Below are 14,365 nucleotides of genomic sequence, written 5' to 3'. Positions count from 1 at the left end.
TGTGGCTGTGGGCACCATCATGTGGGCATATTATACCTATGGCTGTGCATGTGGCATGTGGCTGTGTGACCTTTGGTGTGACCTTTGGTGTGACCTTTGGCGTGACCTTTAGCCCCAGAAAGATTGAGATCCTCTGGTTCTGGCTAGAAGCAAAGCATGCTGGGATGCTGTTGTTGTGCTGTGCTGGGATGCTGTTGTTGTGCTGTGCAATGGGCCCACTGTCTTATTTTGGGGAGCGCTGTTGTCAGCATTGTAAGGCCACTGGCAGCAGATGGCTATTAGATTAGACATGACTGCTGTGGGGTCAGGTGCCACTGCTTCCGTGTGAGAGTGTGTGCGCGTGTGTGTGTGTGTGTGTGCGTGCGTGCGTGCGTGCATGTGTGTGTGTGTGTGTGTGTGTGCCCGTGTGTGTGTGTGTGTGTGTGTGTGCGTGCGTATGTGGTGTGTGTGTGTGTGTGTGTGTGGATGATCTAACGCATGGTTATGTCCACTGCCGTCCCTGGGGATCCCTGGGAGCGTTGGTGGCCCCAGCCATCGATTCCCGCCCCGTGGTCCTTTCCGGATCCCACCCCGACTCTCTCTCCCACTCACTTCCTGTCACTCTTCACTGTCCTATCATTAAAGACATAAAAAGGCCAAAAATATATACTTTATAATTGAAGGTTGGTTCTAGATATGGTAGGTTCAATTATGCTTCTGGTTCTAGATCGTCACATCATTATAGATGTGATGCATTGTTTATGGTAGAGCACAACTTTATCATTCAGTGTATGGGCAAGCCTTGGTTATGGCTCGTGGACCTCAGTTTGGGAACCTCTGATCTAACGCATGTTAACCTGCTTATTTGTAAAAATATTGAAAATGTCTTTTATTGTGTTATTGAAACACATTAGTTTATTCTGTGGTGTATGCATTAGTAGTAGTATGTAGTTTTATTAACCATATAAGAAGAACTCAGGAGCCTTGTGTGATTGTTATAAAAAGCAGCTTTATTTATGAAAATGTATAAAACAAAATCAAACAGAAAAATAAGACTTTTGGAGACATTCAGCAGGTCTTCAGGTATACTGTGCACTTAATGCGCAGACATTACCCAGGGTGCACCTAGTCTGGTGCACTGTGCACTTGACGCCCAGACGTTTCCCAGAGTGACCCGTCGCTTCAGCACCAGTGACGTCACAAGCAACATGGCCGCCGCGTGGACACACCGTCCACTTGGTAGCAGAGGGAGTGGGCGTGGTCTCCAACTGCCCCGCAGAGGCAGAGTGTGTGCAGGTCTGACCCTTATCTGACCAAATCCATTTCCAAACAAAGTTCCACTACTGTACGAGCTGTGAGGTGGTCACAGCAAATTAGCGTCCTTGTTGCAGCACACAACTCCCTGTGGCTGTATGTGTGTGTGTGTGTGTAGGTGTGTGGGTGTGTGTATGTTTGTGTGTGTGTGCCACACACGAGTCACTCCCATGGCATGGTGACGACCACTCCACACAAGGGGTCAACAGGAGCTTCCTGGTTCGCACCTCGTGCTGTCGGCCTTCCTCTGATCTCTGATCGCAGTCTGAGAGCTGGTGTGTGTGTGTGTGTGTGTGTGTGTCGGCATCCATCTGATCTCTGATTGCAGCGTGGAGAGCACTGCATTTCATGAGTAATTTGATTAAGACGCGGCTTTGACATTTGACATCTTCATGAGGAAGTGTGTGTGTGTGTGTGTGTGTGTGTGTGTGTGTACTGCAGCCGCTGCTGTTGCTGAGGCCAAATGAGACAGGTGGCAGTGTGCCACTTTTCAGGCAGTAGGACACAGAGGAGGTGGGACTAGACGCTGCAAACACCCAGGAGTGAGGGTGTGTGTGTGTGTGTGTGTGTGTGTGTGTGTGTGTGAGGGCACAGTGGTAGTGGTAGAGCAGAGGGTGTGTGAGCTGTGATAAACTAACTACTGGTGTGTTTCCTACTAAAGCATTTTACACACACACACACACACACACACACAGACAAACACATACAGACACACAAACATACACACACAGAAACAGACACAAAAACACACACACACACACACACACAAATAAAACCTGGGTCACACAAGGACAAGTCCTGCCATGGAGTGGGAGGAGTCTGTGTGTCTGTTTGTTTGTTTTGTTTTTACAACATCAATCCAGCACTGGACAGACACCTCATCAGAGATTCTGGTGTAGGCCCTTAGGATGTGGCCTTCTCAGGATGTGGCCTTCTCTCTCAGGCTGTGTCCTTCTCTGGATGTGTCCTTCTCATGCTGTTTCCTTCTCTCTCAGGCTGTGTCCTTCTCAGGATGTGTCCTTCTCATGCTGCTTCCTTCTCTCTCAGGCTGTGTCCTTCTTAGGATGTGTCCTTCTCTCTCAGGCTGTGTTCTTTTCTCTCAGGATGTGTCCTTCTCTCTCATGCTGTTTCCTTCTCTCTCAGGATGTGTCCTTCTCAGGATGTGTCCTTCTCAGGTTGAATCCTTCTCATATTCCAGCCCAGTCCTTCCCAGAGAAGAGAGAGGGCGAAAGGCCGAATGACCGAGAGAGCTGGAGATGGACGGACAGAGAGACGGAGGGCCGGTCCTCAGACACAGCCGACCTTGAACATCTCGACCAGCTCTTTGCACTCGGGGTCGATGAGGTCAGCGGGCCTGTCTCCGTTAGCGTTGGCGGCCTCGGTACCCGCACCCTTGGATATCAGGTACCTGCCATGTGGAACACAGAGACACACCTGTTATGGTTCTGTTGATGTTTACGGACATTAGTTACCTGCAACGTGGACACAACACCTGTTATGGTTCTGTTGATGTTTACGGACATTAGTTACCTGCAACGTGGACACAACACCTGTTATGGTTCTGTTGATGTTTACGGACATTAGTTACCTGCGACGTGGACACAACACCTGTTATGGTTATAGTTTTGTTTATGTTTATGGTTTTGTTTATGTTTATGGTTTAGTTTATGTTTATGATTTTGTTTATGTTGATGTTTATGGTTTTGTTTATGTTTATGATTTTGTTTATGGCTTTGCACATGTTTATAGGTATGGTCATCAGGTACCTGTGACGTGGTCACAGAGGTTAAGTATCAGAGTTAAAGCTGACACAGTGACATCTACACCAACGGCGGGTTCGGGAACTGACACTGACTCCAAGCGGCGGGTTGGGTTTGGGGGTTGACTGGTATGTAGCAAAGCAACACTGACAGTGTGTGTGTGTGTGTGTGTGTGTGTGTGTGTGTGTGTGTGTGTGTGTGTGTGGACTCACTTGGCGATCTCAGGGAAGCTGTCGCTGCAGGCCATGTGTAGTGGAGTGGTGTGTGTGTGTGTGTGTGTGTTGTGTGTTTGTGTGTGTGTGTGTGTGGACTCACTTGGTGATCTCAGGGAAGCTGTCGCTGCAGGCCATGTGTAGTGGAGTGGTGTGTGTGTGTGTGGACTCACTTGGCGATCTCAGGGAAGCTGTCGCAGCAGGCCATGTGGAGTGGTGTGTGTGTGTGTGTGTGTGTGTGTGTGTGTGTGTGTGTGTGTGTGTGTGTGTGTGTGTGTGGACTCACTTGGCGATCTCAGGGAAGCTGTCGCTGCAGGCCATGTGTAGTGGTGTCCATCCGTCCTCGTCTCTCTGGTGGACATCGGCTCCGTAGAAGACCAGGAGCTTCACACACTCCAGATTCCCAGAGAGCACAGCCTCATGGAGCGCTGCCATGCCTGCACACACACACGCACGCACACGCACCCACACACACATACACACACACACACACACACGCACGCACACAAGCACGCACACACGCGCACAGGCACACACACACACACACACGCACGCACACAAGCACGCACACACGCGCACACACACACACAGGGGGCTGTTAGAGTAGGCAATAACACATAAACTACTGCTCCACCCACACCCACACCCACACCCTTCTATACACACACACACCCTTTTATATACACACACACCCTTTTATATACACACACAGCATTTTATATACACACACAGCACTTTCATTAAACAGGAGGAGGACACACTTACACAGAAGCCCTAACCACATCTAGTCGAGCCACGTCCAGTCAGGCAAGTACTAATATAATCAATATGAGTCAAGCAAGTACTAATATAATCAATATGTTTGATCAGGCAAGTGCTAATATAATCAATATGTTTGATCAGGCAAGTACTAATATAATCAATATGTTTGATCATCTGTTGTCACACTGACTGTTGTGTTTATAAGACACTAGTTTTACTGCCTTTGGTGTGCACCCCTGTAGCTGATTTCTCAGCAGAGCTCATATTGATCAATTAACCAACCAACCAATCAATGTATCAATCAACCAACCAAACAACCAACCAACCAACTAACCAAACAATCAATTTATCAACCAACCAACCAACCAATCAATTTATCAATCGATTAACCAACCAACCAACCAATCAATGTATCAATCGATTTACCAACCAACCAATCAATGTATCAATCGATTTACCAACCAACCAATCAATGTATAAATCGATTAACCAACCAATCAATCAATGTATCAATCGATTAACCAACCAACCAACCAACCAATTAATCAATCAATATGTTTGATCAGCTGCCACTGTTTTTTCAGATGTACATGAGGTACTAGCTGAATCTGGTGCGAAGCATCTTTTCCCTTTATGTGATGAATGCATGTGGAAACAGGAAGTGGAAGCATCTTTTCCCTTTATGTGATGAATGCATGTGGAAACAGGAAGTGGAAGCATCTTTTCCCTTTATGTGATGAATGCATGTGGAAACAGGAAGTGGAAAGGAGAGTGTCTCACCGGACAGGAAGAACTTGTCCAGCCGGACCTTGCGAGCCCGCATGAAGCGTCCAATCTGCTCCAGGTCGCCATGGCGCACAAAGTCCTGGAAGATGATGTCGTTGGGGAAGCGGACGTTGCGCACGGGCTTCACGACCACCTGTGGGGAGGCATCAGGGTCAGTGGCAGTGGCGTCGGGGTCAGCCCCGGTGGTGGCGGTGGCGTTGTCGTCGGCGGCAACGCTGGTGGGGGCGGCAGTGCTCTTGATGGAGGTCCTCCGGGCGGAGGTCTGCCTGGCCTCAGTGGCCCTGGTGGAGGAAGCCCTACGGAGGTCTGCCTGGTCTCGGGCGATTCCCGGCGGATCGTACCGTCCTCAGTGGCCCTGGTGGAGGAAGCTCTCCGGGCGGAGGTCTGCCTGGCCTCAGTGGCCCTGGTGGAGGAAGCTCTCCGGGCGGAGGTCTGCCTGGCCTCAGTGGCCCTGGTGGAGGAAGCTCTCCGGGCGGAGGTCTGCCTGGCCTCAGTGGCCCTGGTGGAGGAAGCTCTCCGGGCGGAGGTCTGCCTGGCCTCAGTGGCCCTGGTGGAGGAAGCTCTCCGGGCGGAGGTCTGCCTGGCCTCAGTGGCCCTGGTGGAGGAAGCTCTCCGGGCGGAGGTCTGCCTGGCCTCAGTGGCCCTGGTGGAGGAAGCTCTCCGGGCGGAGGTCTGCCTGGCCTCAGTGGCCCTGGTGGAGGAAGCTCTCCGGGCGGAGGTCTGCCTGGCCTCAGTGGCCCTGGTGGAGGAAGCTCTCCGGGCGGAGGTCTGCCTGGCCTCAGTGGCCCTGGTGGAGGAAGCTCTCCGGGCGGAGGTCTGCCTGGCCTCAGTGGCCCTGGTGGAGCTCCGGGCGGAGGTCTGCCTGGCCTCAGTGGCCCTGGTGGAGGAAGCTCTCCGGGCGGAGGTCTGCCTGGTCTCGGCGGACGCCTCCCGGGCGGACGCGGTACCGCGGGCGGCTTGGACGAGGGATCTACAGGGACGGTAATGGAGGACAGCTTAATTTGCGCCACAGGTGTGTAGAGGGACGGCGTGTAGGAGGACGAGTAGCTGGACGGCAGGTACTTGGACGCTGTGGACGAGGACGAGTAGTGGGTGGGCGTGTAGTGGGAGGAAGTGAGGTGGGACGTGGGCGTGTAATGCGTGGCGGCCGAGTAGCTGCTGACCGCCGAGGGCGTGTAGGTGGACGACGGCGTGTAGCTGCTGTAGCGCGTGGGGGAGTACTGCGCCAGGGGGAAGCTGTAGCTGCTGTACTTCATCGTGACTCTTTCCTCCTCTTCCTCCTCGATTCAGCGTAGCGCGGCGCTAGAGATCAGGAGGACCCTGAGCCCAAATCCAAGGCAACAGCGCCGCTCCCGATGGACTGACCGCACGGGTCAGCAGGATAATCCCTCCGAGAACCACGCGCACGCACGGCGGCTCCTCTCCCTCAGGTCCGATGTCTCTCTCTTCCCCTCTTTGCTTCTCTCACACACACTCGTTCACTCGCGTCAGTCCTTCCTCTCAGTAGCAGCTAATCCAGCTGCCACCTCTTCCACAGATAAAACACCTCCTCTGCGTCTCCTTCACAGATAAAACACCTCCTCTGTCTCCTGCAGATCTGCTTTTCCTCCACCGTCTCTGTGTCTGGTCACTGTTCAGTCCTGCCCAAGTCCCCGTGTTCATTTGTTACTTTGTGTTGATTTCGTTTATTGATCCTTTTGAAATAATACAATTTTATCTTAATAAGTGGCGTCCTCTCCTGCTGTGGTCGCTAGTTTAACGGAACCCCCCACCGACTCTCCTGACTGTAATCTGGTCTGTCCGCACGCGATGCGTCCAGGTCCCTATATACCCTCGGTGTGTGTGTGTGTGTGTGTGTGTGTGCTCTCGCAGGACAGTTATTTCGGGGCACCTCAGCTCCTGTATCGAGTGACCCAAACCCTCCAGTCAGTGGCTCCCCCCTCGACCCCTCCCTCTGACACGGTCACATGCTTGTCAGAATGCCACCCCACCCCACCAACCACACACACACACACACACACACACACACACACACACACCGTCCAGCCCTCCCTCCTCTTGCTGACCATAAAAATGAGGACGGCAATAACCTGAGCTATTGCACATCGGTGCACACGCGCACACACACACACACACACACACACACATACACACCCACATCGGCAATAACCTGAGCTACTGTATAGCACGTCGGTGCACATGCACACACACACACACACACACACACACACACACACACATCGGCAATAACCTGAGCTGTTGCACATCGGTGCGACGAGACATTTGGGAGATAAGATGACAGCGATTACGGAGGACTGTGGACAACAATACGGCATGATCCCCTACTTAGGACTTAGCAGCTGATTCACTCAACACACACACACACCACACACACACACACACACCACACACACACACACACACACACACACACACACACACACACCACACACACACACACACACACACACTACACACACACACACACACACACACACACACAATACACACACATTAATAATAACACACACATAATAATTAATACACACACATTACATTAACACACACACATTAATACACACACACAGAATAATACAGCCACACACACACACACACACACATATGGTCACACATGCACACATACACACACACACTCACACACACACACACATTCTCCACAGATAAGAAGTTGGGCCAAAACCCCATCAAGTCCTTTGCTTTGATCTGTGTCTTTCATTTAAGAGCCTGACTGCTGAGCGGACAAATGATTTGCTGAATCTAGTGTTTTTTATCCTTCCATAAGTGACTTATTTGAAATGCATTGTGGGATCTCTAAGGATGCGTTAAGCTTTACTCAATATCAGATCTTTACAGAACTGAGCAGCCAACGTCTGATCACACCCAATGACTCTGCTAGCCATTAAGATCATGTGTTGCAGCTTGTCCTGATCTTGCTTGCACATGATAGATTGATTGATCTGTGCATCTGATTGACTGAGTAATCTAATTAATTGATTAATCTGCTTTGTTTATGGAGATTATTATGTATTGGGTGTTCCTCCTCATTCCTCCAACAGCATCATGAGCAACATGTTTATTCCGATGATTCCTCCTCGTTTGATAAACAGCATCATGAGCAACATGTTTATTCTGATGGATGGCATGTTCCTGGAAGATGTTGTCTCAGCAAGCTCTGACACACTCACACACACACACGCTCTCACACACACTGAGCAAACAAACTAGGAAACATATCAGAGCGAGACATCTAATCAACATGCTTGGTTATATGCACGCGCGTGTATGCGTGTGTGTGTGTGTGTGTGTGTGTGTGTTTATGCAAGTGTATGTGAGTGTGTGTGTGTCTGTGTGTGTGTGTGTGTGTGTGTGTGTGTGTGAGTGTGTGTCTGTGTGCATGCGTGTGTGTATGTATGTGTGTCTCTGCAGGCATGTGTGTGTGTGTATGCAGGAATGTGTGTGTGTGTGTGTGTGTGTGTTTGTGTGCGCGCGCATATGTGTGTGTGCGGGTATGTGTGTGGTGGCATCTACAGTTCCTGGGAAAACATCCCCAGGCAGCAGAGGGCATGTCTCTGGCAGTGCCCGCTTCATGCCACCCTGCCCATTACACTCTCACACACTCTCACCCTCTACCCGTCCTCACACTCTCACACACTCTCACACACTGTCTGGGATTGCATCACAGCAGCATAAATCACAGTGGCTAAATTTAACCCTTCCCTTTCCATAGGGAGTCTGAAGGTCAGACGGTCTCTGAATATGAGAATAACACCCTTTAGGTCAGACAGTAGAGTGTGTGAGTGTGTGTGTGTGTGTGAGTGTGTGTGTGAGTGTGTGTGTGTGTGTGTGTGTGTGTGTGTGAGAGTGTGTGTGTGTGAGAGTGTGTGTGTGTGTGTGAGATTGTGTGTGTGTGTGTGTGGGTGTGTGTGTGTGTGTGTGTATGAGAGTGTGTGTGTGTGTGTGTGTGTGAGAGTGTGTGTGTGTGTGAGAATATGTCTCCTAATGCTGTTCACTGCATTCCCTCACCCCCAGCACCAAACACAGATTATCTCTACATAAACAGAATGGCCTTAAACACCAGATCAATGGATCAGTTTCTCATAAGCTTTTTTTAGATGGAGATTTCCAATGAAGTCCACTTGTAGTCCAGGATAAGTCGTAGTGCATTTACAGAAAACCAGTCCAATGTACATAAAAGGAAGATGAAGATAATTCATGAAGATAATTCAAAATAACACTTTTAAGTCAGCTTTTGACCTTAAAGGTATGTCAGTTTTTGACCTTAATGGCATCCTATGTCAGTTTTTGACCTTAAGTCAGTTTTTGACCTTAAAGGTACAGATAAGTTTTGACCTTAATGGCATCTATGCTTTTTTTGACCCTTATGCGTAACAGATAATCGTACGGCTTCCACAGATGTAATTTACCTGTCTGTCGGCCTTGCAACTTGCTCTCCCGTGACCCGGAAAATCACAAATGGCTGTGCGGCAATTTATAAGTTATACATTTTACGGTAATTGAGCAATAGCCTTACCCTGGAATCCAGAGTTCTCGTGGGAGCACAATATCAATTTGCTCAGCGAGAGACTCTGGCAATGAGTAATGATGCACGTTACTTTTGCCCCTTGCATCGCGGGGAACCAATCACATCTGTGTATCTAATATAGGCGGGCCAGAGGTGAGCTAAACAGATGACAGACGTAGTGTTATCCAATTGCGTCGAAGTCCGGAATTTTCGAATGCGTGCTTGGTGCCACCCCTTGAGTTAGGCCATTACATTATTCGTAGCCAGACCCTTTCAGATTGGGTCTGGTCCTCCAGGCTACAATAGCCTACTATTTGCATGAAACTGTGTGGTATTACCTTGCCAGTCCACATGGCTCATCAGAGATTATATCCTAGAGGCATGTGATCTGTAGTGAAGCTGCACTAGACACATGTGATCAGTAGTGAAGTTGCACTAGAGGCATGTGATCAATAGTGATGCTGCACTAGACGCATGTGATCAGTAGTGAAGCTGCACTAGAGGAATGTGATCTGTAGTGAAGCTGCACTAGAGGCATGTGATCTGTAGTGAAGCTGCACTAGACGCATGTGATCTGTAGTGAAGCTGCACTAGAGGCATGTGATCAGTGATCTGTAGTGAAGCTGCACTAGAGGCATGTGATCAGTAGTGAAGCTGCACTAGAGGCATGTGATCTGTAGTGAAGCTGCACTAGAGGCATGTGATCAGTAGTGATGCTGCACTAGAGGCATGTGATCAGTAGTGCAGCTGCACTAGAGGCATGTGATCAGTAGTGAAGCTGCACTAGAGGCATGTGATCTGTAGTGAAGCTGCACTAGAGGCATGTGATCTGTGAAGCTGCACTAGAGGCATGTGATCAGTGATCTGTAGTGAAGCTGCACTAGAGGCATGTGATCTGTGAAGCTGCACTAGACGCATGTGATCTGTAGTGAAGCTGCACTAGAGGCATGTGATCAGTGATCTGTAGTGAAGCTGCACTAGAGGCATGTGATCTGTGAAGCTGCACTAGAGGCATGTGATCTGTGAAGCTGCACTAGAGGCATGTGATCAGTGATCTGTAGTGATGCTGCACTAGAAGCATGTGATCTGTGAAGCTGCACTAGACGCATGTGATCTGTAGTGATGCTGCACTAGAGGCATGTGATCTGTAGTGAAGCTGCACTAGAGGCATGTGATCTGTGAAGCTGCACTAGAGGCATGTGATCAGTGATCTGTAGTGAAGCTGCACTAGAGGCATGTGATCAGTAGTGAAGCTGCACTAGAGGCATGTGATCAGTGATCTGTAGTGAAGCTGCACTAGAGGCATGTGATCAGTGATCAGTAGTGAAGCTGCACTAGAGGCATGTGATCTGTAGTGAATCTGCACTAGAGGCATGTGATCAGTAGCATGTGATCAGTAGTGAAGCTGCACTAGAGGCATGTGATCAGTAGTGAAGCTGCACTAGACGCATGTGATCTGTTAAGCTGCACTAGAGGCATGTGATCAGTAGTGATGCTGCACTAGAGGCATGTGATCAGTGATCTGTAGTGAAGCTGCACTAGAGGCATGTGATCTGTAGTGAAACTGCACTAGAGGCATGTGATCAGTGATCAGTAGTGAAGCTGCACTAGAGGCATGTGATCAGTAGTGAAGCTGCATAAGACGCATGTGATCTGTGAAGCTGCACTAGAGGCATGTGATCAGTAGTGATGCTGCACTAGAGGCATGTGATCAGTGATCTGTAGTGATGCTGCACTAGAGGCATGTGATCTGTGAAGCTGCACCAGAGGCATGTGATCTGTGAAGCTGCACTAGAGGCATGTGATCTGTAGTGATGCTGCACTAGAGGCATGTGATCTGTAGTGATGCTGCACTAGAGGCATGTGATCAGTGATCTGTAGTGAAGCCGCACCAGAGGCATGTGATCAGTAGTGAAGCCGCACTAGAGGCATGTGATCAGTGATCTGATCAGTGATCTGTAGTGAAGCTGCACCAGAGGCATGTGATCTGTAGTGAAGCCGCACCTAGAGGCATGTGATCTGTAGTGAAGCTGCACTAGAGGCATGTGATGTGATCAGTAGTGAAGCTGCACTAGAGGCATGTGATCAGTAGTGAAGCTGCACCAGAGGCATGTGATCAGTGAAGCTGCACTAGAGGCATGTGATCAGTAGTGATGCTGCACTAGAGGCATGTGATCAGTGATCTGTAGTGATGCTGCACTAGAGGCATGTGATCTGTAGTGATGCTGCACTAGAGGCATGTGATCTGTGAAGCTGCACTAGAGGCATGTGATCAGTAGTGATGCTGCACTAGAGGCATGTGATCAGTGATCTGTAGTGATGCTGCACTAGAGGCATGTGATCTGTAGTGATGCTGCACTAGAAGCATGTGATCTGTAGTGATGCTGCACTAGAGGCATGTGATCTGTAGTGATGCTGCACTAGAGGCATGTGATCAGTGATCAGTAGTGAAGCTGCACTAGAGGCATGTGATCAGTAGTGATGCTGCACTAGAGGCATGTGATCTGTGAAGCTGCACTAGAGGCATGTGATCTGTAGTGATGCTGCACTAGAGGCATGTGATCTGTAGTGAAGCTGCACTAGAGGCATGTGATCTGTAGTGATGCTGCACTAGAGGCATGTGATCAGTAGTGATGCTGCACTAGAGGCATGTGATCTGTAGTGATGCTGCACTAGAGGCATGTGATCTGTAGTGAAGCTGCACTAGAGGCATGTGATCTGTAGTGATGCTGCACTAGAGGCATGTGATCAGTGATCTGTAGTGATGCTGCACTAGAGCCATGTGATCAGTGATCTGTAGTGAAGCTGCACTAGAGGCATGTGATCAGTGATCAGTAGTGAAGCTGCACTAGAGGCATGTGATCTGTAGTGAAGCTGCACTAGAGGCATGTGATCTGTGAAGCTGCACTAGAGGCATGTGATCAGTAGTGATGCTGCACTAGAGGCATGTGATCAGTGATCTGTAGTGATGCTGCACTAGAGGCATGTGATCTGTGAAGCTGCACTAGAAGCATGTGATCTGTAGTGAAGCTGCACTAGAGGCATGTGATCTGTAGTGATGCTGCACTAGAGGCATGTGATCAGTGATCTGTACTGAAGCTGCACTAGAGGCATGTGATCAGTGATCAGTACTGAAGCTGCACTAGAGGCATGTGATCAGTAGTGATGCTGCACTAGAGGCATGTGATCTGTGAAGCTGCACTAGAGGCATGTGATCAGTGATCTGTAGTGAAGCTGCACTAGACGCATGTGATCTGTAGTGATGCTGCACTAGAGGCATGTGATCTGTGAAGCTGCACTAGACGCATGTGATCTGTAGTGATGCTGCACTAGAGGCATGTGATCAGTGATCTGTAGTGAAGCTGCACTAGAGGCATGTGATCAGTGCAGTGGCGGAACAAGTCAGAGCCGGAGGCGGGGCACATGACCGGGCCCTTTATTAAACTCATCATAACATCATTTTACAACATAGGCTACACATGCCCGCAACAGCGGGTCTTACAAGCGTCAGCGCCACGGAGAGCAACTATGTAATTTTGAAGTCCATCGAACGTACATGAAGTGTAACCAAGAGAACAACAACAAAAACATTAGGCTACATGACCCCTAATAATAAAACAACAATAATACGCAGCACTATTTGAAGGGCATACGACGAGCCTTGCTCCATTTTCTTTGCTCGCTCATTCTCTATGGTGGTTTTTAATGATCTTTGGAGAATGAGCGCTCAGAGGTTGCAACGGTGACGGGAAGAGTCAAAAATAAAATTAGGGCGGTGCAAATCTCACTGAATGCAGAAGTTACTGCTGGGTGGTTGCATTGGCGGAGCGAGGGGGTGGTTTCGGGGGCTCAAGCCCCGAATCTCTTTTCAAAAGCCCCGAATCTTTTTTTGTATGTGTTTTCAATTTCCAACGATTCTAATTTCTAATTTAACTTCCCCTCGGTTTCTCTGTAAATGTTACAAAATGTAGCCTACTATTACTGAGTAAATATCCCTTACTTTCAAAGCCCAATATTGACAGATAATCTGATTTCCCACACGATGAGTTTAGGCAATGCCAGATCCGAGATGCAGTTTACGTCATAAACCTGGCAGGAAAGTTCAGAGCGGCGCAGTCAGTTTAAACAGCAAGCCGGTAAGAAAAACTATTGTCAAGACATTATGCAATTAGGCTACTGTACCCCGGAATACAAAAATAAACTTCAGAAAGACAGAAAGTTTGTTGTACTGTATTCTGTATTCTGTAGTCTCAATGACCGAATCAGTAGATATACCTGTTGTCAGTTGAGTTCGTTCAATTTATTGTAGGCTAGTAGCCTAGGCAAATATGAAACGGAGATGTAACGTGGCTACCGGCGGGATTTTGAACTTGCATGTTTCATGTATTTTAGGGCAAAAAATACCATGGGATTGATGTGTTCTCCATTTGAGGAACGTCAAACATTCTCAAATGTATCATGATGACGTGTTGTCAGAAAGACTCCAATTAGAAAATCGAAACCAAAATCATGTAAGTGTAAGTGTTCTCTCATTGACGCCTGTAGGAGACAATATCGTTGATCCAATTTTGTAAATTTGCATGTCGTAAAGTTCAATATGAGAGTTAAAATTAAGCCAGTCATACAGCAGAACATTTTATTCAATATTTTACAACTAGTAAATCATCAAAGTAAATTTCAAAACTTTTCAGCAACCGTAGTCATAACTCATCCTGACTGGGGCAACCTATAAGCCTAATACGTCCCACTCTGATGAAAATGATTGAAAAGAAACCGTTTGCATGATCTTAGCTCCTCCGGCCTTGTGCCGTGGGAGAGGCCCGTCCCACCTTACCCGGAGGTGGGGAAGGGGCGCCCTCGCACCGGACCCCTGCCGGGGACGTGCCGCACCCCCTCACGCACCGCCCCTGGATGAGTGATCTGTAGTGAAGCTGCACTAGAGGCATGTGATCAGTAGTGAAGCTGCACTAGACGCATGTGATCTGTGAAGCTGCACTAGAGGCATGTGA

General features: G+C 48.9%; 2 protein-coding genes across 2 annotated transcripts; both read right to left on the bottom strand.

Moving 5' to 3' along the window:
* Positions 1-968: 968 nt before the first annotated feature.
* Positions 969-5,147, bottom strand: LOC125287199 (protein phosphatase 1 regulatory subunit 27-like; the record flags this gene model as incomplete). The annotated part of the gene is made up of 3 exons (XM_048232761.1): positions 969-2,701; positions 3,552-3,702; positions 4,808-5,147. Coding segments are annotated over 3 exons (612 nt in total), but the record flags the coding sequence as incomplete, so codon positions are not given.
* A 625-nt stretch (positions 5,148-5,772) lies between these two features.
* Positions 5,773-6,650, bottom strand: LOC125287198 (DNA-directed RNA polymerase II subunit RPB1-like; the record flags this gene model as incomplete). Its single annotated transcript, XM_048232760.1, has 1 exon — positions 5,773-6,650. A coding segment is annotated over exon 1 (297 nt), but the record flags the coding sequence as incomplete, so codon positions are not given.
* Positions 6,651-14,365: the final 7,715 nt, after the last annotated feature.

This window comes from Alosa alosa, chromosome 22 (genome assembly GCF_017589495.1).
Source record: "Alosa alosa isolate M-15738 ecotype Scorff River chromosome 22, AALO_Geno_1.1, whole genome shotgun sequence".
NCBI classification, from domain to species: Eukaryota; Metazoa; Chordata; class Actinopteri; order Clupeiformes; family Clupeidae; genus Alosa; species Alosa alosa.
This window is presented reverse-complemented; position numbering and strand designations above follow the sequence as displayed.